The sequence below is a fragment of the Archocentrus centrarchus genome, unplaced genomic scaffold (assembly GCF_007364275.1).
Source record: "Archocentrus centrarchus isolate MPI-CPG fArcCen1 unplaced genomic scaffold, fArcCen1 scaffold_48_ctg1, whole genome shotgun sequence".
Classification (NCBI taxonomy): domain Eukaryota; kingdom Metazoa; phylum Chordata; class Actinopteri; order Cichliformes; family Cichlidae; genus Archocentrus; species Archocentrus centrarchus.
The window spans coordinates 360,001-384,813 of NW_022060272.1; the positions used below are offsets into that span (position 1 = coordinate 360,001).

The 24,813-nt window shown below is 39.5% G+C and overlaps 1 protein-coding gene across 1 annotated transcript; it reads left to right on the forward strand.

The window, feature by feature from the left end:
* The first annotated feature begins 813 nt into the window (after window positions 1–813).
* Window positions 814–20,167, forward strand: il16 (interleukin 16). Its single transcript, XM_030725169.1, has 8 exons — window positions 814–874; window positions 3,254–4,304; window positions 7,120–7,268; window positions 7,703–7,862; window positions 10,661–10,762; window positions 16,319–16,550; window positions 18,391–18,519; window positions 18,736–20,167. The coding sequence occupies exons 2-8, from the start codon at window positions 3,360–3,362 to the stop codon at window positions 18,900–18,902; spliced, it is 1,884 nt and encodes a 627-aa protein (XP_030581029.1). The 5' UTR covers window positions 814–874; window positions 3,254–3,359; the 3' UTR covers window positions 18,903–20,167.
* Window positions 20,168–24,813: the final 4,646 nt, after the last annotated feature.

Sequence of the window (24,813 nt, forward strand, 5' to 3'; positions counted from 1 at the left end):
GCCATTCGTTACAGCTTACAACCATTTATCAAGAAAGCCTCCATAGGGTTGTCATGAGAATCTCCCCATGGTATTGTCATCAGCATATTTATGAATTTATCTTCTGCCAAAAGAATATATGCAGCACCATCCAAATGCTGTGTAGTGATTAGGTTTTACATGTGGTTATCATCTCAGCTTACATACAAATGGATGCTGCTGCAAAATCTTCACTCATGTTTTTTCATTGAAAAGAATATATAGGTTCTCAGTCATAGTAGTCTCAAGAGCTTGAAAAAGGCTACTGGACTTTACGTTTTCTCATTCTCATCCAAGAGGAGTCTTCAGTTCATAATTCAGAACTGAAGACGCCTCCTGGATGAGAAGTGAAATGTCTTCAAAAACTTAAAGAAGTCAAGTCGCCCTTTTCAAGCTCTTGAGACTGACAACAATATTATCATGACATGACTGTGCATGACAGCAACAGTATGGTTACAGTTAAAGGGGATTAATTTATTTATTCTGAGTGTGCATGCGTGTGTGTGTGTTTGTGTGTGTGTGTGTAGTTAACATGCAGAGCATGTGGTGGTCCTCAGAATGTGGCGTATGAGGAGGTGACTCCAGTGGAGGATCCCTAGTTAGAGACAAAGGACTGGAGGCCCCATCACACACAAGCTGCAAGCTGTGTAATAACTCAGGCAAACTCAAACAAAGTAACAGTTGCTCAGCTGAACGTCTGAGCGGAAGCAGGGTACGTTATTGCACATCTTTGTGGTTGCTGCTAGAGAAGTTCTTGTGATACAGTGCTTCCTGTTTGTGTAGCAGGAAGAAGAATGTGAATAGCCAAAAGCGAGCAAAGACATTGTAGTGTGCAGCAACAACAGACGACACACAGGTAGGAGACAAGCTGCTGTTACCTTTCATTTAAGCATATAAATGCAACTCTAAGACAAAATACAAATACAAAATAGTGTGATTGTTACAAAAATGTTACAGTAAACTCAGCCTCATACTGTGGTGATTAGCATTTAATCAGCAAGTAAGAGTTTCCATTTCCTCTTTAAGACGGTTTGTGTCAGTATAGTTCATCACACAGGGTATGACTAACTGTGGCTGCAGCAATGCTCCCGATAACTGGCTGACGTGGCACTAAAATTGTCAGTGATCATTGAACAGCAGCACAAATGGAGAAGTTCAAGTTTTATTTGCAGCTTTGGGGTGCTTACTTTCATTTTCGAGTTGGCGTAACAAATGAACGAAAAAAATCTGAATCCTTGGCCCCTCTATAAAGGAAATCTGGAGCTATACTGCTATCATTACATTACATCACAATTTACTGCTATTGTTTCGTTCAGTAATGAAACATTTCTATCTCTTGGAAGCGGTCTGTGCCAGGTTAACAGTATCCCCACCCACAGGACACGAGGTCACTGAACATCTCAGCCCTATTTAACATAGATGGGAGACTTCCGTTTTATGCAGCGTTTACACGAGAATGATCCAGTAGAAACAGTGTAATTTTTTCGTTTTCATTTTCAAAAAGTCATTTCATTAGCCGTTAGGTTTAGGTCACAATTAAAAATTATAATTTGTGATTCCTCAATAATCATAAATACCTTGAGACAACATGATATCAGCCCCATTAAGACTTGAGCCAAACAATATAGGGTATCAGTTGGAGATGGAGTGGACAAAAACTGATGCTGCATCTTGGATATTTCATGATATACAGAGATGAAGACAAGCACTAGAATTTTGGACATTGACCAATATGAGCACAGAGTCCTCTGCCACAAGCTGACAGCTTTCTACTGCTTAGCTGTGAACAACTGTTAACATGACAAAGCAAAAGAGGAATGCTGTTGCTTGTTTATGGAGCGCTGAGAAAATTTCATCCATTGCCAACAGCCAGTATTACACACCACTGGTTGTGTTTGTTCTTGTTCCCAGAAGCAACTCCTTCCTGATGACATCACACAGTGTTAAAGATGGCAAGCATTTCTGCCTGTCACAAACTGAGAATTTGTGAAAACCATTAGAACCACCTAATCTGACACAGCGATCATCTTATTAAACAAAACATTTCGGTCCCTCCTCATCTCCAGAGCATCAGGTGGTGCTATTTTGTTAAAACTGCTGATGTGGCTCATTTATACATAAGGTGTCCTTTGACATCTGTGCCCTGATGCATAATTTTGTCATTGAGTGAGAGGGATTTCTCACTCCCAATTCATCATTTGTCATTAAAGAGGGTGAAAAACCATGTTTCTAACCAAACCGCAGTCTTTTCCTAAACCTAAACAAGGAATCTGTAGATCCTAAACCTAACCAAGTAGTGTTTATCAGCCTAGCCAGTAAATGTTTACTCAAAGTGAAAGCTTTAAAACAATTAAGACAACAAATCGTCAAGTTGAAAAAGCCAAAATGCAAAACACAATAGGTCCACTCAGGTGTGAAGTCTTCCAGCTAATAAACATGCAGCCTATAATACTCCCACTGCTCCATCTTCTAATCTAGACTTTGTAGTTTCTTAAAATGGGACAGCTATCTTTTTCACATTAGATATGCAGAGATCCATGACTGGTGCGTCAGGAGCCAGTGCAAAAGGAGTCCTTGTGCAACAGGAAGACATAAGAGGTGTCTAATGTCATTATATTCAATCCAGGATGACAACAAACACGCCACATAATCCTGAACCCAGCTTAGCCACTTAACATCCTGTAGGTCACCTGCAGCCCTGTAGCATTAGCCATAAAGTTGGGTTTTATTTTAGCCACATGCTAAATAGGCAACATTTCAGACACTGGATACTACATTTCAAATGAAGTGTTATGTAATTTGGCATTACAGTTTTTTCTGTTAAAGACTCCATTTCAGTGTGCTAAGTATCAAAAACTTCAAAATAAGTAGTCAATTCAATTTTATTTAAAGAACCCCAAATCACAACAGTCACCTCAAGGCACTTTATATTGTAAGGTAAAGACCATACAATAAGAAACATTAGAGAAACCCCAACTTTAATCCTAACCTTTGATAGGACTCCAGTGACAGAGAGGATCTTGAGAGAGTCCATCAGCTGCGAGAGTCCCCGAGAGATGATCTGGAATATCTTTGCATTACTTCAGGAATCTTTGACTTTATTCGGCATCCTGCGTTCTTCTCTTTCAGGCTTAGATTATAACCTTTTAAAACTGTTCAGATTTTGCGTTTATGACATGAAAATGTTTCAAACACATGATGAACTCTTTTGCTTTTGTCTGTGTTGTGTTTACAGGTAATCCATCAGTTGTGCACTGCTCACAGCCAAAGAGAGCAGGAATCACCACCAACACGCTACAGACCGTGCAGTTCCTGTTAGCCTCCACCACCTTTCTGCTACCATGAGTGATGAAGAGGGCACCCTTGAAGTCAATGGCACAGTCACAAATGTGACTTCACCGTCCAGCATGACTCCTGAAAACATACCTGAAATTTTGTCTGAATTAAAGAAGGGGCCTCCAGTGGCCCCCAAGCCTGCCTGGTTTCGCCAGAGTCTGAGGAAAATTAGGGATGAGCAGGACCAGAAGAAGCAAGCTAAACAATCAGAACAAAGACCTGATACAGGCTTCGGCAGAAGCTTTAATATCAGATCTGCATCATCTGAGGCCAAACCATCATTCAAGCAAAAAATTCACTCTTTTGAGACTTTCTCCAGTCCAGAAAGTCCAGAGAAGGGGAGCAACAGAAGGCCAGCGGCTTCTTCTGCCTCCCTCTCTCCAGTGCAGAAGGGATCCAGAGGCCCTTGGTCTTCCTATTCTGCCTCACATGAAGATAATGTGAAGAATAAACCTGAATTCCCAAGAGAGATCCAGTCAAAGGAATCAGCACCTGTTAGGGAGGAAGACAGCATACCTGTCTCTGCTGCACCCTCTGCCATCACCTCAGCCCCGAATGAAGCTTGTAGTCAAACAACAGCCAAGTCCTCTGAAGATGAACCCCCTTTCAGTCAGTCCCCCACTGATCCCCTCTGTCCTGAGACCATCAGCACTGATCTGGACTCAGGGATAAATGATAATAATTCCACTCCGGTGCATGACAACAGCAAAGTCTTGCCGCCCAAACTCAATTCTGAGCAAGAAAGAGTGGATCTCAGTGATCCTAGTGTCCATTGTCCTGAAACCTCTATGGAGTCCAATCAAAATGAAGATCAAAATACTTCAGACAGGACAGAGGGGGAAGGAAAGCTGTTGAAGACAACTCCGAGTGCTGCTTCAGCCACAGAGAGTAACTCCCTGAGCAGCCCAGACAGTGAAAACTTAGGGAAAATAATTACCTTCAGTAACCAGGTAATCTGTCACACACTGTGTTTATTGTATACAACTGAGGCTGAACATTCCCAACCTTAGTTTATTTTTGCTTGTTTGAATTTGTCTTAGAAATTTACTCAAAAGAACTACCAACTGTGGCGATTTATATTTGACCACATAAGGCTTTGCGACCTCCCTACCCTTCCACAAGCGTATGTGGACTGCTTAATGTGCCATTTAATGTGCACTGATGGAATGCCAAACGCAAAACAAACAAACAAAAAGAAAAAGGAGAGCATCAGCAAAACCTCCTCTTAGAACAGAGGAGCAGTAACAAGTATAGATAGAGCTGTGGTCTTTCTTTATGGAGTTTGAATGTCCTCCCTGTGCCAGTGTGGATTCCTTTGGGTACTCCGTCTTCCTTCCATGGTGGAAAGAAATGCATCTTAGCTTAACTGATAATTCTAAATTGGCCAGGATGTCAGATAAAGAGAAAGCACTGTATGATTGAATGAGGCTGTAGTCTAAAACAACCTGAGTGGTAAGATTGTAAAAACACTATATAAATACGAGTCCAGATGCTCTCAGCTGAGCAACAGACTTCTATGGGCTGGCTTTGAGATCTTCCTGAATTGCGGCTGAGCCTGACTTCATGACCTGCCGCAACTAACAGTATGCTCAATTTGCTGAGGGCCTTTGCTCCCAAGATGATAAAAATACTTTTTTGTTTTTGCAAACTCATGCATACAAATTACCCATTTGGACTGGTCAAAAAATAACCTTCTTATGGAAAATACAGTTATTAAATGTGTAGGAAAATCTACAGTAATACCTTCTGCCATGCCAATAATAATATCCACTCCAAACATTATTTTAATGCAATTTGAGTGTCATTTCCATTGTTTCGATATATAACTATATTGATATATAAGCAGTCTAACAAGTGGAGATGCTGTAAACATACAGTACAGGGTTTCTACACAATTACACCTTACATTCACTCATTCTTTATTGCACAGAAAATCTGTGTGTGAAACTGAGCATGCTCAGATGTTATAAAATATATTTAAAAAAACAAAACTAAATGGTGGCCTTGATTCTTGCTTTGAGGTATTAGAGAATTAATGCATTAATTAATTCAATGCAGACAGAAATTTCAACCAAAATTTAAGATGAAATTTTCACAGCTATCCTTTCATATGTCCTCCCCATCATTCCTCATGCAAACAATGTCCCAAATCTGATGAATTTCACTTCCTTCTTTAGTAATAAGGTTTTCTTAACCTGAAAGTTTTGTTTCCAACCTGTCTGATCGTTTAATTTTGTGCTTCTTGACTCATTATCAGTTATGATTTTCCACATTAATTATAAGAAAGGAGAATCAAAATAAAACTAAAGTCAAAAGTAAGTCATTAAACATCTGTTATATTTTTTTGTCATGATATCAGCCTTTTCATGCATTATTGTGACATCCCATAGACAGAAAATTTAAAAAAATGATTAGTCTATAACTTTTTTGGCAAATTAATATTACTGAATATAGTGCATGCAGTCTGTAACTGTAACTGTAATGAAAAAGAGCTAAATTTGTGAAAAATAATTTTCATAAATATTTGTAATACTGTAATATGAGCATTACTGTCACAATATTTTATATTTAAAGATCAGCATTATCAATGCACGGTTGTCATGACAACCAATCCATCCATCCATTTTTTTTCCACTTATCCGGGTCTGGATCGCAGGTGAACCAGCCTAAGCAGGGAAGCCCAGAAATCTCTCTCCCCAGCCTCCTCCAGCTTACCCGGGGGAATAATGAGGCGTTCCCATTCCAGCCAAGAGAGATAATCTCTCCGGCGCGTCCTGGGTATGCCCTGTGGCCTCCTCCTGGTAGGACATGCCTGGAACACCTCACCCAAGAGGCACCCAGGAGGCATTATACTCAGATGCCCGAACCAGCTCACCTGGGTCCCTTCGATGTGGAAAAGTAGCGCCTCTATTCTGAGCTCAGCTTCACCGTGATGGACCAGTGCACTATCTGTATGACTGCAGATGCAGACTTAATCCATCTGTCAGTCTCCCGCTCCCTTCTCCCGTCACTTGTGAACAAGACCCTGTGATACTTAAAATCCTCCCCCTGGGGCAGCAACTTGTCCCTGAGCCAGAGTGGGAATGCCAACCTTTTTCCAGCTGAGGACTATGGCCTCAGACTTGGAGGTGCTAATTCTCATACTAGCCTCCAGCGGGGTGGGCTGCTCTGCTCATTGCCTCTGGCTCTCTGAGGCTCTTGCTGTGGGAGCTCTGTCTGGGGTCTCTCTCTCCTTACTCCACTGGTGTATACACCCGGTTGCCATTGGGATATGTGGCCTCAGGTCTTCTGAGCTCCTGGTGGGCTGTGGGTGGCCCGGGTCCCCTGGGTCTATCTCTGTCTGCCTCTGGATCCCTGGAGGTGTTGCAGCTTCTTGCCCTCATTATTGAGTATGTTTCATGACAGAGACGTGTGTGTGTTTTAAAATTAAATTATTTTAAAACTAAAAAGATGCTGAAAAAAGTTAATAGTGGCACTTAACAGTGGGTGATGTCAGGCAGGTTATAGCTTTTATGTGTATGTACTGTATGTAGTGATCTGAGAGATATGTACTGAATTTGCATATTATGAAAATTAATAATATTCAAACACAATGAGAACAGCAGAAGTATTTAATTCCTGTTTTGTTTTTAATTATTTTCTACATTTTCACTGCATATTTGTTGGATTTTCCAGTTTAATTGTTTTTGTATGTTTACAGTTTCACCACAAAAATAATCTGATTTAAAATTTTTGCCAGTCTGATTTAGTGTGTTTTTGTTCCAGGTTTCACAAGCGCTGATGCGCTCTCTGCCCATCTCCAGCCATGTTAAACCTTCCTCCACAAACCTGCAAGACACCTCTGAACTGGACGATAATAACCAGCAGGAGTCTGAGCCAGGCTTGGACACTTCAGACAGAGCTTTCTCTGTCAGGTAAGATGTTAAGAGCTTCTTGAAGATGTTTCACCTCTTTTTAAAAGGTGAAACATCTTTAAGTTTAGAAGTTTAGACCATGATTGATTGATTGATTGATTGATTGATTGATTGATAGATAGATAGATAGATAGATAGATAGATAGATAGATAGATAGATAGATAGATAGATAGATAGATAGATAGATAGATAGATAGATAGATAGATAGATAGATAGATACTTTATTGATCCCACAAGGGAAATTATTGTTACACCAGCAAGATAGTACAATCTACAGTAAAGAACAAGTGAAAGTGCAAAACTATACATATACAACAGTGATAAAAACAAAATAAATAAAATATATGTTGTTTTTTCACTGTTGAATAGTTTTGCGCAGACATAGGTGAGTGACACCTCGGGTCTAATGTGTTTCTGTCTCCTTAAACACAGCCTAGCCACACTGAGGGAGTGCACAATTGAACAAGGAGAGAGCGGATTTCACAACGAGACGGCTTCTGCTTCTGCTCACTCTGTTATCTCAGCCATCCCTTCACAGGAAATACTGGGGATGATTGAGGAAGTAAAAGCTTTAGATGAAGCAACACTGAAGGTAAAACAAAAATAAACACGTAGTGTAACACACCCACTAATTCACATCAATTTTACAGGCAAGTTATAAAACTGGGTTTTCAGTGTCTGCAGCAATGTTATGTAAATTATTTATAGTACTACTACAGAGTCCATTTTCTATTATGGCATCAGCAGTAGGTTTGGAAATCTACCAGTAAAGCTCAGATTTTTATTCTGATTAAAACTGCATGAAAGATCACGGGAACAGCAACTCTCCTCACTCCCAAAGACATTGTCATGGTGTCAGCAAAAGATATCTGACCCCTCCAATATGTTGTGCTCTGAGTTTGTGATGATGAACTCTGGTTGGAGGTATAGGGTCCTTTTGTGTAAGCATAACCACTGTTCATTTGTCCCTCTCTCGGTCAAACGAATAAATGAACAGGTTGTGACTGAATGACAAGGAAGTGGAGATGTTTTGGAGGTAACTGGTCTTTAACTATTTATTGATTCTTAATTTTATCTAAAGCCTGTCTTTACCAAAAGACGGGGTGGCAGCTGGATGCACTAGTCTGCATGCCAATGTATCCTTGGGCAAGATACTCAACCCCAAGTTGCTCTCTAATGTATTCATCAGAGTGTGAATGTGTGTGCATCGGTTCTAACACATCGTTACTCAAAACAAAATCCAGAAAACTGTCAAATGTAGTGACCGTCAAGTTCAAGGTACGTTCACCTTTCCAGTGTTTACTGTTGCCTTGCTGCTAGTTAAATTACTTAGAATAAACACAGACTGTACTTGGTGGATGAAGAACATTCATGTACTTGTCCCACAGATATATCCGGTTGAAATTGATGTGAATAAATCCCTCTTGGATAAAAAGCAGTCCAAGCATTTTAGATCTAAAAATTTGAGTTCTAAATATTGAAAACAAAACCAACATCCCTTACTCAGTTGTTAAACTTTTTCTTTCACTTTTTAACTGTTAATAAGAAAAAATATCCACAAAAAATATTACTTAAACAACACGCATGTCCTCAGCAAACTCTTGAGTTTATTTTTATACTTATTTACCTTAGTATTATTACCTCATTTGAGAAACCCAGTTTTACTTGATGGATATCAGGAGACAATGTCATTGCTGAAATTAGATAAAATCAAACACAATGTATATGGATTAATTTGACAGAAACATGTTATAATTATGTTGAAGGTCAACATTTCCTCTGAGTAATACATTTACAGCTTGTGTCTATGAATATGTGTACACAGGACCATGTTTGAGCATTTCCATGAGAAATACACTGCATTTATTCCACTTAACGCACATGGTACAAACATATACTTGGTGTTATACTTTATCTTTGTGATCTACATTGCACTATTGCAGAATCAGAATTATTGTACCTACTGCTAACTAGCAGGGATCTGTCCAGAGGGGGAGCTGTTTTCTCCCATGTTCCAAAAATATGCTTTTTTAGGTTAATTGGCATTTCTAAATTGCCTGCAGATGCGGATGCAAGGTAGATATAATGCTTACATGACCAGGATAAGGTGCTACATAAATATGTGTAGAAAGGTGAACGTGCCTTGAGCTGTCAGTAAGATAGAAAAGGGCAATATCAACACCAGTGCATTACATATTTTAAAGGATAATTTTGTAAAGATATAATGCTGTATTTCTATAGAAAAAGCTTACCAGCAGTATATAAATAAATGAAACTGAACTTCAGCTGCATCATTAATGTGATGTACACAGTATCAGGTTGTTCTTTGTGGTTATCCTATTAACAAAAAGCATAAATAAATAAAATGATGAAACTTTAAATATTAAACTGCACCGTAATTGACAGGCTTTCTCAGACTATGAGGGACACTGAGAAATGTTAACAGACTATTGATGATTAATTTTGTTGCCCTCTGATGATGGATTTTTCTATATCCAAACTTTTGACTGGCACTGTATATGCAATATCTTACTTTTGCAGTGTAATAATTTATTGGACTCTGGATATATTGTGTTGGATGTTGCAGTTAACCAAAAACAAAACAATAACAAAAACAAAAAAATCTAAGTGAAACTAGAGCTAGATCTCCCTCTGATGCGTACCATACATATTATAATAAAAATATTACCTACTCTGAAGCTAATAAAAACTGAACTGAAATTGAATATTAAAAAAACAGACTCAAAATTATAAAACTAAACTAACTGAAATTAAACTAGTAAAACAAATGAATCTAAGTACAGACTAATAACTTTAATAACATTTGAGTTTTGAGCAGTTGAGATAGAATAATAATGATTAATAATTTAAAATGAGAATAAGACTGAATAATGTGGTCTGCTATGTAGGTCTTGTAATTTGTGTGTTTTGTACTCATTTTGTGCTTGTATGGCAAATATGACCCATATCCTGGTCAAATGGAAATCTCAGTAACAACTCCAATATTTGACTGTCTGAACAGTCCTGTGCCCACATCTGCTCTGTACTGACCACACTGAGATCCCTGTGTGAATACAGATGATGTGAGAACAGTGTTTATAGATCAGTGTGCTGTGTTGTATACATTTTATTCCAGTTCCGTGTGTGTGTTGCTACTGTGATTGTTTTTGTTGCCTGATTAAACAACCATTTTGGCCAGGCTTTCTGGAAAAAATGAACTTTGATCTTAGTATGTTTGTGTGAAATATTTAATTTACATTTACATGACATTTAGAAACATGGTCCAGAAAAAGACCCATCAAAGCAGAAAGTCAGTTGAAAACATAATATGAAAAATGGCACAAAAAAAGTAAAAAAAAAAAAAGTAAACTGACTTCTTTCTTTCCACAGCAACTGGTGAACATCCATGTTGTGATTCTTCATAAAGAGGAGGGAGCTGGGATGGGCTTCAGCATTGCTGGAGGCTGTGACCTGGAGAGCAAAGCTATTACAGTAAGCTACACTCACTACCATACCATACCATACCATACCATACCATACCATACCATACCATACCATACCATACCATACCATACCATACCATACCATACCATCTTTATCTATAAAGCACTTTAAAACAACCACAGCTGGCGCAAAGTGCTGTACATTAAAACATACAATAAATAAAATTATGGAACTCTTATGGGTTTAAAATCATACAGTTTAAAACTAGGTCTCATTGGGGTCAAAAACCAAGGGAAAGAGATGGGTTTTAAGATGAACTTTAAAAGTGGACAGTGGAGGGGCCTCTCTAACATGCAAAGGTGAGTCACTCCAAAACTTAGGAGTATGAATGTGTGTGCTTGAATGGGTGAATGAGGCATGTTGTATAAAGCGCTTTGAGTGCTTAAAGTAGTGTAGAAAAACACTATATAAGAACCAGCCCATAGGTTGGTACATATAGGATTTCCCACAGCACTATCTCTGCCCCCTTCCTGTGATCCCCAGACTGACAACTTCCAGGCATACTGCCAGCTATTTTCTGAAGCTAAAAATACACTCTTGTCCCCCAAATACCCCTTACTTTATAACAAATTGAGAGGCATAGTGAATAATGCGATGCTCCTCTGGATAAAGCCATTCATGTTGGTAAATATCCCACCGTTCCAAGGGAAAATTGAAGAGCTTTAGGCCAATGTCAGGTATCTGGCAGAGTACAAAAGTGTCTTGGCACTGACAGGAACATGGTTGTAGGATCAGGACTTGCAGATGGACTTCAGAGAGCCCACTCAGTTGGACAGAGACTCACGGTCACCGGGAAATCACTCAGTGGAGGGTTGTGTCTATGTGAATAAAAAGTGGTGCGCCACAACTGTGCACTCCAACAATGAACTTCTGTCTGTGTCTTTATACACTTTTTACCTGCCAAAGGAATTTCTGAAGCTTTTTATTGCCCTTGTTCACACCCATCTGTTTAGTATGAATGATTTTACTGAGGAGCTTTCTGCTTTAAAAAATTTACACAGTGATAGTGGAACTGTTTTTAATCTGTTTCAGAAGACTAAGAAAAGGAAAGGTCCAGGTCCTGATGGCATAAGGGGCTGTACGGCGAACATTTTTTGTTTCCTTTTTAACATGTCTCCCCAGACCAATAGGGTCCCTCAGCTTTGGAAAGCCTCTGCGCTTGTTCTTGTCCCCAAAAGTAAGGCCAAGCAAGAGGGACTTACAATAAAGTCATTCGAAAAGATTTTTAAGGAACTCCATCAGGCAGGGGAGTGGAAGATGCAACAGGAACCCGTTTAAATCTGATTTTAAGACATCCGGAAGGCAAGAAAAATTTTGCAAGATTTCATTTTATTGATTTCTCATCTGCTTTTAACTGTATTCAACCCCATATTGTGGCTGAGAAATTAGAATATTTTTATGGTATGGACTCTGGCCTCATATGTTGGCTGACAGACTTTTTAACCGATTCTCAATAGGTGAAGGTCAACGGGGTTCTTTCTGAGGTCCTCTTTTCCATTACTGGGTCTCCTCAGGGCTGCATTCTTTTGCCCTTTTTGTTTATTTTATAAATTGATGATTGGCACAGCTAATAACCACAGTGCCACATTTTAAAATTCGCTGATTCGCTGTTATTCTGTCCCTCCTCTGCAGTGATGACCCTGATCACAGGCTAATGGTCAGGGATTTCATTGACTGGTGTGAGTTCCTTCTTAATAAATATCAATATTTCCAAGACAAAAGAGATGGTTATTGATTTTAGAAAAGATAGTACAATCACCTGGGCTGTGGTTATTTCTAGTAAAGATGTTGATGTACGATCCTTGACTGACCTTTGAAGCCCATGTTGATTAACTTTGTAAAAAGGCTCATCAGAGAATGCATTTTTTTTGGAAGCTCCATGGTTTTAATGTGGATTCCACTTTAATGACAATGTTGAGTCTTTACTTACTTTCAGCTTCATCTGCTGCACACTTTTGTGTGTGCAAAATAAATTGCTGGCACAGCCCTAAGTAGTCTCACTGAGGTGAGGTTAGTAAAACAGGCCAGAGTGATCCTGGCAGGTACACTGCACCATGAGTTTAAGTTGCTTCCTTTCAGATGCAGATACGCCAAGATAGGACAGACAGACTGAAAGACTCATTTGTAGCTGCTGTGATTAGGTTTTTAAATCATTTGTTGTGATTTTATACGTTTGTTTCTATGTTTTACTACTGGCTGTGGAACAAATTGATTTTAATCTGTGTGTCCTGGGTATTGGATGACCACTTCCTAATAGCCGTGCCTACTTGCTACTTATAATAATGAACAGTTCCAATAGCAAACTGGTGAACTTCTCAGCCCAGTACTACAGTACACCAGCCGGCACAGTACCGGGTGATCAACCGCTGGCTAGAACCCTGCAAAGCTGCACCAAGAGGCAGCGATCCACTGGTCCGAGCTAAGTCTCCAATAAGGAATAAAATATCTATATCCTGATAGGTGCTCTAAATGCTTTAACAGTGGTCCAGTATTGAAAAGCCTCAAGAGAACTACACAAAGGGACCTGAAGGGCTGACATTGACAAGTAGTTTACATAAATCACAGTAGATCATGTGATTCCTGGATTTATGCAGTGCTAAACATCAACAAATGCATGATTTGAACATGAAATGGCTGCACATTGCTTAAAAAAACAGATTAATCTAAAGCCTTGTGTTGTTAAATTAACTGTGCAACCACTTAGATCCATTTATCCTTGTCAATACTGGTATTGGATTGGAAAGATAGACTAATAGGACAGCAAAGTGGTTCATAAGGTCCATGCCAACCACTGGCAGACCTTCTAAGACCTAAAGGAAAGACAATAGAGATGTAAAAAAGCAACTGAAGGACAAACATCCTCTTAAGTCAAAGAGACATTAACACTTTGACTCTTTTCAGTGCACGTGTTGCAAATTAATTGCGACCTGTCCAGGGTTTACCCTGCCTCTCTTCGTATGACAGCTGGAATAGTCTCCAATTATCACCGTCTTTTAAGAGTGTTAACAGCTATCCCAGACACTGATATTAAAAGGAACAGATATACCATGTCCCGGGGTGGATATATCTGCTGTATATAATGTGAGATTTATCAGATGGGGCAAACCTAATATCCGGTGTAGCAGCAGTGCAGCATGGGGAAAAATTTAGAGACTGTGATCTGCTGATCTGTGCTGCTGCTCTGAAATGTAATTGCTCTTCATGGATTTAACTGAATACAGCTAAAGCACATATGCATAAATACCAGTCCAGTCCCTTAATTTAAATTCATGGCTACTATCCTTGATGTGACCTAACATTGGCTATTACCACCATAGCCTGCCCCGCACCAGTCCAACACAGTTCATCCTGTAAATGTCACCACAATACTTAAAACTAACCACTTCATTTGTTAACAAGCTACTCCCATGTTCCCATCCCATGGGGCAAAATCTTGCAATGGAGCTCCAGACAGAGGGTGACTGATGGTAATTTTATATTTCTTCCATTTCTGAATAATATGAATATTGCCAAGCTTCTTGCTGATGATCTTGTAGCCCATTCCGTTGTGCAAGTCTTCAGCCTTGTTCCTGATGTCATTTGACAGCTCTTTTGTCTTGCTCATAGTGGTGGCGAGGTAGGAATGGAAGAAATTGATACCGTGGACAGATGTGCTTTATAGATATAACAAGTAGAGCTCAGGAGTATCTGTAATTGACTGATTGTAATCTGTAATAGGTTGGCTGAAGCTCAGGAGGTAGAGCAGGTCATCTCCTAATGGGTGAATGAAGAAATATTGTATAAAGTGCTCTGAGTGCTCAGGCAGAGTAGAAAAGTGCTATAAGCAGTCCATTTAACACTTTAGATTTTGGCTGGTGGGGGTCAAATACTAGCCAGTCTCTCGACCTCAGTCTTTTGGAAAACATGCGGAGGGAGCTGAAGTTTTGAGTTGACAAGCTGCAGCCAGGTAACCTAAAGGATTTAGAGAGTTTCTGTGAAGAGAAGTGGGCCACAATCCCTGCTGAGACGTGTACAAACCTGCAAGAACTGTCTTACTGCTGTGCATGCCAGCAGTGATGTCTCCACCAAGTACTAAGTCATGTTTTGCTTAAAGATGAAATATTTATTTCACTTAATGACATGCAAATCAATTTATAACTTTCATGTAATATTTTCTTCTAGATTCTTGGTTCATATCCTGTCTCTAAAACTACCATAAAAATGAGAGACTGTTCGTTTCTTTGTTAGCAAACTTACAAATTCAGCACGGGATCAAATAATTATTTCACTTTTACATACATATGCTATGATGATTATATAAGCCATGACTTATATAAACTGACACATCAACTCCACACACAAAGACTAGTATCAACAGAAGCTTATTGTTTCTATATTAACATGATAAAATAAAGTTGCATCTTCACAGTAATCCAGATTTGAAATAATTCAGTTTTATTTTTATGGTGCCAATTCACAACAGTTGCCTAAAAGTGCTTTACAATTTTAGAAAGAAACCACAATAATTACACAACCCTCCATGAGCAAGCACTCAGTTTTAGCAGGAAGAAACCTCCAGCAGAACCAGGCTCAGGGAGGGGCAGCCAACCACTCTCTGTTTGTTGTATAAACACACAGAGAGTGTGTAGACTCAGCACCCTGAGCCTACTGCAGCTCTATAAGCTTTATCAAAAAACTAACTGTTAAGCCTAATCTTAAAAATGGAGAGAGTGTCTGTCTGTCTCCTGAATCCAAACTGGGAGCTGGTTCCATCATACAGTAGCCTGATAGCTGAAGACTCTACCTGACTTTCTAATTTGGAAAACTCCAAGAAGCAAAAGTAAGCCAGCAGTCTGAGAGTGAAGAGCTCTGTTGAGATAAGAAGATAGTATGAGGTCTTAACAGTGCCTGACTATTCCAGAGTTTCTATGTGAGGAAGGTTTAAATCTAAATTTACATTAAATACAGAATTTGACAGGGAGCAAATGAAGAGAAGCTAATATGGGAGAAATATGGTCTCTTTGTAATCCCAGTTAGAAAACTCTATGCAGCATTTTGGATCAGCTGAAGGCTTTTCAGGGAGCTTTTAGAACAACCTGATAATAATGAATTACAGTAGTCCAGCCTAGAAGTAATAAATACATGAACTAGCTTTTCAGCATCAGTTTGAGACACGATGTTTCTAATTTTGGTGATCTTCCACAAATGAATGAAGGCAGTCCTACATACAGTATTTGTTTAATATGTGCAGTGTTACTGGAGGCCAAGGTGTGTATTTGATTGTTATATCAGGAAGTCAAGCATATCTGATTTGCTGCCTTCTTATTCAGTGGAGCCATATTATCCAGGGTCATATGTTGTGAGGATGTATCATTACTAACAAGATAATCAGCCTCTGTGGGAGCAGAGTTTAGGTAGCTTTCAGCACATGGCATTGAAGAAGATAACAGTGGAAGAATCACTGCCTTAGTTACAGCACTTAGCTAGTTACACTTGGTCTCTGAATTTGCCATTGTTTTCCATCATCTGTGTGTGTGTGTGTGACACTGATTGCCGTCTGTTTAGGTTCACAGAGTGTTTCCCAGTGGCCTGGCAGCTCAGGAGGGCACCATTCAGAAAGGTGACGAGGTATTGTCTATAAATGGACAAACACTGCGGGGTGTCACACACAGTGATGCCACCACTGCCTTGCGTCAGGCCCGCAGTCTGAAGCTGGCTGTGATAGTTGTCTACAAGAGAGCCGAGGAGGAGGGAAGAGAAGAAGGAAGCTGCAGGAGTGAGGAGCCACACCCTGCAGGTCAGTCAGACAACAGAATTAAGGAGTCTTTATCATCTGCAAGAGGCAAGTTTGTCTTCATAAAGACTGCTCCTGCAGCTCTCTGCATTTATTCACATCCCCTTGGTTAAAACTGATATTTTGCTAAATAATTGAGCTTTAATAAGTTTGGAGAACCATGATTTATTGCTTTGATAAATGAAAATTCATTTTGGAGGAATGAGCAAAACTTCACAAAATGTAATGAAGCTTAGGCTTAAGTTCAATAAGGAAGATCTGTATTCAGTCCTCTGTCTGCTTTCCTGGGTATTTGGCTGGTAGTTCATCTGCCTCTACTCTACATGTTGAGAGAGAGCATAAAGTCTATGAGAGTCAACTCTCAGCCTTTTGCAGGCTCTTTTTTCACTCCTATCTTCACTCTCTCCTACCTTCATTGCCCTCTGCTCATTCTCCTGGCCTGCATCAGCCTTGAGCCTTCATCACAGGATCTTGCTCTCTTATCCTCAGTCAACGCTCATGCCTTATTTCAGACTCTTTGTGCCTACTGGCCTCCAGTGGCACTTGAGTCTTTTTGCAGGCTCAGGTGCCGTTTACACGAGACCGTTTTCATTTTGAAACGGTGTCGTTTTGATGCGTTTCGCCCTTCTGTTTACATGACAACAGAGTGAAAACGATGTGTTTCAGAAACGGGGTCCAGAGTGGAGCGTTTCAGAAACGCACCGGCTTGCGTTTTCGTGTAAACACTCGAAACCGGGGTGATTTGAAAACGCTCGACTCGCACATGCGCACTATGGTTGCGACGGCCAGTTTTTCGCGCACGCGCAAACTGATAAACAGTACTCGCGGATTCACGAGTGCTTCTTATGCTTTTCCTGTGTTTTTACCGTTTTGTAATTCAGCGTTGTGTGCAGCAGCGATCCAACCTCATCATCGGTCCACACAAAACCTCTCACATTGGCCGTTTTGTAAGTAATGAACAATTTGCCGCACTACCTACTGTGTCACTCCACGCATGCGCGTCTTGCGTAAACAAACTTTGCAAAGAGAAAACCAACGCCAACTTGTGGCGTGGCATGGGAACTACATCGTTTTCATCGTTTCACATGTCCTCGTGTAAACGCGGATCGTTTCTGAAACGCCATCGTGTAAACGAAAGGCTGAAACGCATCAAAACGACACCGTTTCCAGTGAAAACGGCTTCGTGTAAACGGCACCTCAGTCATTACTCTGCTTTGTGCTTCCTCTTTGCTATCTGGATCCTTCCCTCAGTTTTCTCATTTACCTCAAATGTATTTCATGTTATGCCTTATCCTGTGCCTTGGCAATGCTACCGCTAACATTCATGTGTTTTATGTTTCTAGAACTTAACTTCCTGCCTTGATGAGACTGCTTTTCTTTCTCTTTTCCTTTGAAGCTTCTGCCCTAATTCCTGTCATTCTTCTGTTCCCTTCAGCTTCAAATGGGCCATCAGAGTCGAACCGCCAAGTAGATTAACTGAATTCTGTATATCAATGAAGTTCAACTTTTCCTAATTATTTCTCCTTATTGAAATGTATGAGGACACAGTCGTTGTAAGTTCATCCAGGTCAGCATAGATGTTTTTAAAAATTCCCAGTCTGTGTAGCAGTCCTGGGACTCTGGACTGAGTCTAGACCAGAACCCTCTTCTTACCCTGGGCACCAAAATGGCTACAATAAAATAATATGAAGGCTATATATATATATATATATATATATATATATATATATATATATATATATATATATATATATATATATATATATATATATATATATATATATATATACACACACACACACACACAAATATATATAAACCTTGTATCTTTTCTGTGTTACAGAGGAGGAATGGGGGGCTCCAGTGAGTGTGGTGCTGGAGAAAGGTGTTGGTGGGGTTGGCTTTACTCTGGAGGGAGGAAAAGGCTCAATCCATGGAGACCGACCTTTAGTCATCAAAAAGATATTTCAAGGTATACTTATTAAGCAAACAGTCTTGTTGTATTTACAAAAAAAAAGATTATTAAAAGTTATGTTTTTGTGCTAGCATTTTACTAATCAAGTGTTCACACTTTATAGGGTATTTTTATAAAAACAAGACAAACATTTGAGTTTGTTTCCAAAAGAGAAGACCAGTAATTGTAAGATTTGAAGGGTTGTATAAATAACATATCTTTTGGATATTTCAGGGGGAGCAGCAGAGCAGAGTGGTCTGGAGAGTGGAAATGAAGTGTTGGAGGTTCAGGGAGCAAGTCTGCAGGACATGACTCGATTTGAGGCATGGAATATGATCAAGGCTTTACCCGAAGGACCCATCACAGTGGTCCTCAGGAGGAGGCTGGGGGGCGTGGAATGATAGGCACAGCTCATGGGAGCTGCTTGGGGCCAAAACAAACAAACATACAGCAGCCTCAATGGCAATCAAGGCACACAGATTTTTATTTTATTTTTAAAATCTCATCAGGTTAATGTTTCTTTTGTCTAGGGTTTCTGTGAATTTCACTTAACTGCTTTCAGTAGAAAAATACTGAAATGGCACAAGTTGTTGCCTTTCCAGTCTTGTGGTGAGAAAAAAGAAAACCACTTACATGCACACATAGAACTGTGATACTGTCAAATTGGTCAAGCACACAAAAACTAAACAAATTTCTAGAAATTAAAGGTCTGTGTATCTCCAAAAGTAATACAAAATCCAATTCATTGTCAATGGTTTGAATACTGCAATGTTCATTTTGCTTGAACTAGCTTGCTTAGTGATGTTATAGTAATTACAGTAAGTGCTTGTAATGTGGAACCACACAAAATAAAAATTGGAATTTGGAGGCAGCTCAGTACCTAAATAGCTGCAAGCCTCCTATTAACACTCACACATAAATAGTGTGCAAGTATCTGTAACTTCAGTTCCTACTGCTGCAGTAACTCAGCATTGAATGTCATTAAAAGATTAAATAAGACAACATATTAGCTTTGGTTTGATTTGAAATTGATATTTTAGAGCAATCACCGAATAGAATGTGCTTTACTAGTATATTAATTTGGTATTGGTACTAATCCAAAGTGATGTAGTTCCAGTGTTGAATACCCAAATGTAAAAATGACAAAACAGCAGCTTCTGTGCTCTGTGTTTAAGTCAGAGCCGTGTGCCTGAAATAACAATATAAGAATGTCCAACGAATCCAAGAGCAGAAAAAAAAGATGTTTAGGGCAGTCTGAACATCCACCATTGTAACAATAGCATAATAAATCCCCTTTAAGTAATTTCAGAGCTCAAGATGATCATTTGTATGCATCAGTTACTAATGGCCTTGCAAGTTTGTGAAAACTTTTTCTTCACCATGACAACTCTAAAATTGCCCACAGCTTCCTTGTAAATCATGTTTATCACCTCCACAATGAAAGTGCACCATTTTCCTATCATCTATAATTTTCATATAGCAGTAATAATCTGATAACAATCAGTCTCACCCCATCTGCCACCAATCAGGTTATGGTAAATGGACTAGTTCTTATATAGCTCTTTTCTACTCTAATTGAGCTCTCCAAGCGCTTATGCAACACATGGTTATGTGAACCACTTCCTACATCATGAAGTCAATGGGAAGCAGGTGATATCATGCCCCCCCCCCCCCCCCCCCCCCTTTGCTACAACAGTTGCCTTTGAAATTGACAATCAGTTCAGACTTTTGCACAAAAACTACAGTGCAACCTGATACAACAGCTCTGCAGCATGTCTACTGTTACAGTGGACTAGTGAAAGTTGTCGTGTGTTTTCATGTAAGCAGTTGTATGTTTCATCTGTAACGGAGTGAAAAACAAATATGCAGTCACAAGTAAAAGATAAATAAACACACACACACACACACACACACACACACACACACACACACACACACACACACACACACACACACACACACACACAAACTTGTATGTATAGTAGCCATACTGTACAGTACTGTATGTATACCAGTCAAAAGTTTGGACGCACTGACTGGTACTTCATGTAGTATGCGCAGCAGTACTGTATGTATGATGAAGCAGAATGCCAAACACTTAAGCACTTTTGGTGACAGCTTCTGCAATGTATAAGTTAATGTCAGACAAAGCTCAGCTGGTGTATCTTTGTCTCAATCTAAGGACACAATTTCACATGAGATAAGCATCAAGGCAAGGCAGAGGTTTTTGGCAAGCACATACATTTTTGTAGAGGAATTATCACTCAGAACTGTACAAATGCATCAACATGTTTATTATCCACAGAAATGCAATTTATGAGCAACTGTCCAAGGGTTTCAAACACAACATAGAAGGGAATCTAAGGTGATATAAACATTTACATAAACATATTTGTGCAGCTCAAATTTAATATTTTTGTATTGTGATATTTTTCCACAAAAGTGCAACTTATGTTTGTAAAGTCTTCTGGTCTCATAATGTCCCACTGGACAGCACAAGAGATACACTATATTGCCAAAGGTACTGGCTTGTCTGCCTTCACACACAGATGAACCTGAGTAATTTTTAATCTATAGGGTATAACAGGATGTCGGCCCACACCTTTGCAGCTATAAAAGCTTCAGCTCTTCTGAAAAGGCTTTTATAATCAGTTGCATCTGCTCTAAGATTTCAAGAATAACTTCATAATAAAATCTTTAAAGCTGAGTGAAAGTGGTTGACATTCTTTCTCATTGTTTGTGTTTGTGAATTGCATACTGTAGAAGCATACAGCCAGTTCAGTTCAATTTTATTTATATAGCACCAAATCTCAACAAACAGTTGCCTCAATGCTCTTAACTAAAAAGCACCTTTCTTTGATCACTGAAGGCAAGATTTTGCATTCAAAAACAGACTATTGCACAATGGTAAACAGACTGGTTCTTATATCGTGCTTTTCTACTCTAATTGAGCACTCAAAGCACTTTATACAACATATCTCATTCAACCAAGCACTTCTTTCTACACTTAAATGTTTTCTATCTAACATTCACACACATTCAGACTCTAACAGTTGCATCAGAGAGCAACTTGGGCTTCAGTATCTTGCCCAAGGATACTTTGGCATGCAGACAGGAGCAGGCAGGGATTGAACTGTCAACCTTCCAATTAGTAAGTGACCGCTTCTACCTTCTGAGCTACAGCCCCACAATGACATCTCTGAAGGCATGTTCTCATTTAACACACATAAAACTATAGTAAACAGTGAGAAAAAGAGTAAACAAACTCTAGAGGCTTTAACAATGGGTGAGCGTGTCCAAACCTTTGACTGGTATTGTACATACATGTTAATGAAGGGGAAAATTCATGTCCACAAGCCTGGGGAAGAAGCCAAGACCCACTGAGAGGTGGAGATGGAGGAGAAGAAAATTTTAAAGTAATAGACTCTCCTCAGCTGGAAAAAACTAGGTGATAAGAAACATTTTCTGTCACTTGGAGTCAAAAATTATGCGCATCCCTGAGGGACTGTATGTAGATTTTTCCAAATGAAGAAACACACAAAATAATGCCAGTTCAGAGAGAAACAAAAATCAAGCCCCGAGTGCAGCCTTTAGTGTACTGGCAGCAACTAACACCTGAAGATTCCCTGTTGAAGAAGTAGTGGAAAAAAAAAAATAGTAATCCTGGGTTCACACCGAAATGCTCAAAGTTGAAGAACCCAAGTTACCACATCACTGCACAATATTTCAACTTCTGTACTGCAGTTTTTCACTGTGTGAAACGAACAGGGTGGATGGAGCAGTTACAAAGTTCTCTTTTCTTCAGTTGCTGGTCAGTTGCTGGTTGATGAAGGACCTCCAGGGTCACCCAGTAAAGGTTTTAAGGTGGTTACGGGAAAAAAGCTTACCTACATTATAGAGGGCAACTCTGCCTCCACACACGAGTATAAACAGAGGTTAAATGGGATTCGGGATCAGTTGTAGTGACACCATTTGTTGTAAGCTCCAGTAGATTTTCTTTGTGTACAGCCTGCGATTGGCTGACGTGCTGTTGCTCTTTGTGGATGAGTTGAATTCAGCAAGACGAAAACAGATGTTACATGAGCTATGTTAGCGAATTTTCATCTCTTACATTGACAGAATGCTGTTTATACTGTCGTTATACTGACAGTATATATTTAATGACTATTGACCTGGGTCCCTTAACTCAACATCTGACTAAGACAGCGACAAACTTAGGTGTAAAGCTGGACAGTGAACTTAAACTTGATGCGCAGATTAAGTCAGTAGTCAAGTCCAGCTTTTATCAGCTAAGACAGCTGGCCAAAGTGAAACCATTTCTTTCATGGCATCATTTTGAGATATTAATCCATGCTTTTATCACGACTCGCTTAGACTACAGCAATGCACTTTATGTTGGGCTCAGCCAGACGCTGCTTGCCCGGCTCCAGATGGTACAAAATGCTGCTGCATGACTCTTAGTTGGGGTCAAAAAACGTGAGCACATTTCTCCGATCTTGGCCTCACTTCATTGGCTTCCAGTTCATTTTAGGATTGATTTTAAAATCCTTTTATTTGTTTTTAAATGTCTTCATGGCCTCGCACCATCATATCTGTCTGATCTGCTCTGCCTGTACATTCCTTCATGTTCACTCAGGTCAGCTGATCTGGCACTGCTGGCTGTCCCAAAGACAAAGAGGAAGTCCAGAGGTGACCGCGCCTTTTCAGTTCCTGCCCCAAAACTGTGGAACGATCTTCCCTTGCACATTAGGCAGGCTGACTCACTCTCTGCTTTTAAGTCCTCTCTTAAAACACATTTTTTCTTGTTGGTTTTTAACTCAGTTTGAGATGTTGGTTTTCTTTGTTTATTTCTTTAGCTGTAGTTTTTATTTATTTAATAATTCTTTCCTTATCTTATGTCTGTGTTTTGCTTGTTTGTTCTTAGTTGTGTACAGCACTTTGGCCAACTGCATTTGATTTTAAAGTGCTTTATAAATAAAGTTGAGTTGAGTTGACTAATGTGAAGGTTGACATCAGGGAATGAATATGAGCATCATCAGCTTAAATTCAAACTCATCTTTGATACATTTGATTTAACCTAACACAGCCATGTGCACCCGTCCAACACAGAGCTTTACTGTCAATTCACCACAGTACGGCAAAACTAACCTGTTTAAGTGCAGTATTTTCATGCAACATTTGAACAACATAAAGTTAGTATACCTCAGTTTGTTTCGCAGGACGTTTCACAATATGAAAAAAAAAACAAAAAAACAACTTCACATCATGTACATATTAAATGTCTGATTTAAAACTCAGGATATAAGCTTTAAATTTCCAGGTTATCAGATGTCCCTGAGCAGCCCTAATGTCTCTGCTTCCTCTCCTGTCCTGTTTCTTACATCTTTCTTCATTTCTGTGACAAATTGTTTCTCATTCTTTTTGCGCCCTGGAACTACAACAGCTGGACCTTTAGCTGGCAGACACTGTGTTTCTGCTAGCTTCACACAGTTTGTGTGTTTGTGGATATTTCTTGAGACGATAAAAATGTTGCATTTGAAATTACCTGCCACTTATAAACATTACTCCCTTTATGCTTGCTACTCTTCTGTAGTGCTGAAGTACTGCAACCACCACTTATAGACATCTGCACTTGTTCCGGTCCACTGTAACCCCTGAGTACAACGCTATAAATTCTGAATAAATTATATGGTTTCGCCTCTTTCAATGTTATTATAGTTAACAAAAATGAATAAAATAACAAAAACTGAAATTGAAAAAAACATTTTCGTTAACTGAAATGAATAATAACCCAAAGAGGGGAACAAGTCCCAGCCGGTGTAGCAGTTCTGAATCGGTCTCCAATGAGACATGGACACAAACTTTGATCACCACAGCTTTTATTTCAGTCCCTTTAAAATGGGAAACAAAGGGGGCGTTGGCTCAGTGGACACAGCTGGGCTGCAACTCTCATCATAAGCTGCTCATCTGAGTGGGAAATACAGCTCAGTATTATATAGCAACCTAATTCAATACCACGTTACAGTTTTTATTGATTGCTTTGACCTGTTTGAAGAAACTGGGAACCTCTCAGTCTTCATCATCACCATCTCAGCAGAGCAAAAGACACCTCTTGCAAATGTGTTAACCCATTCTCATTGGATTGACACAGTTTTCCCACCCTTTTGCAAAATAGTTAACGCAGATGTCATTCAAGAAGTCCAAACTCCATTGTTTTAGCTGTGGTTACAGAACAGAAACCATATGCTCCGAGCTCTTAGAAACTCCCTGATCAGTATGAAATCACTGAAAGCACCTGTTTGACACTTCTTC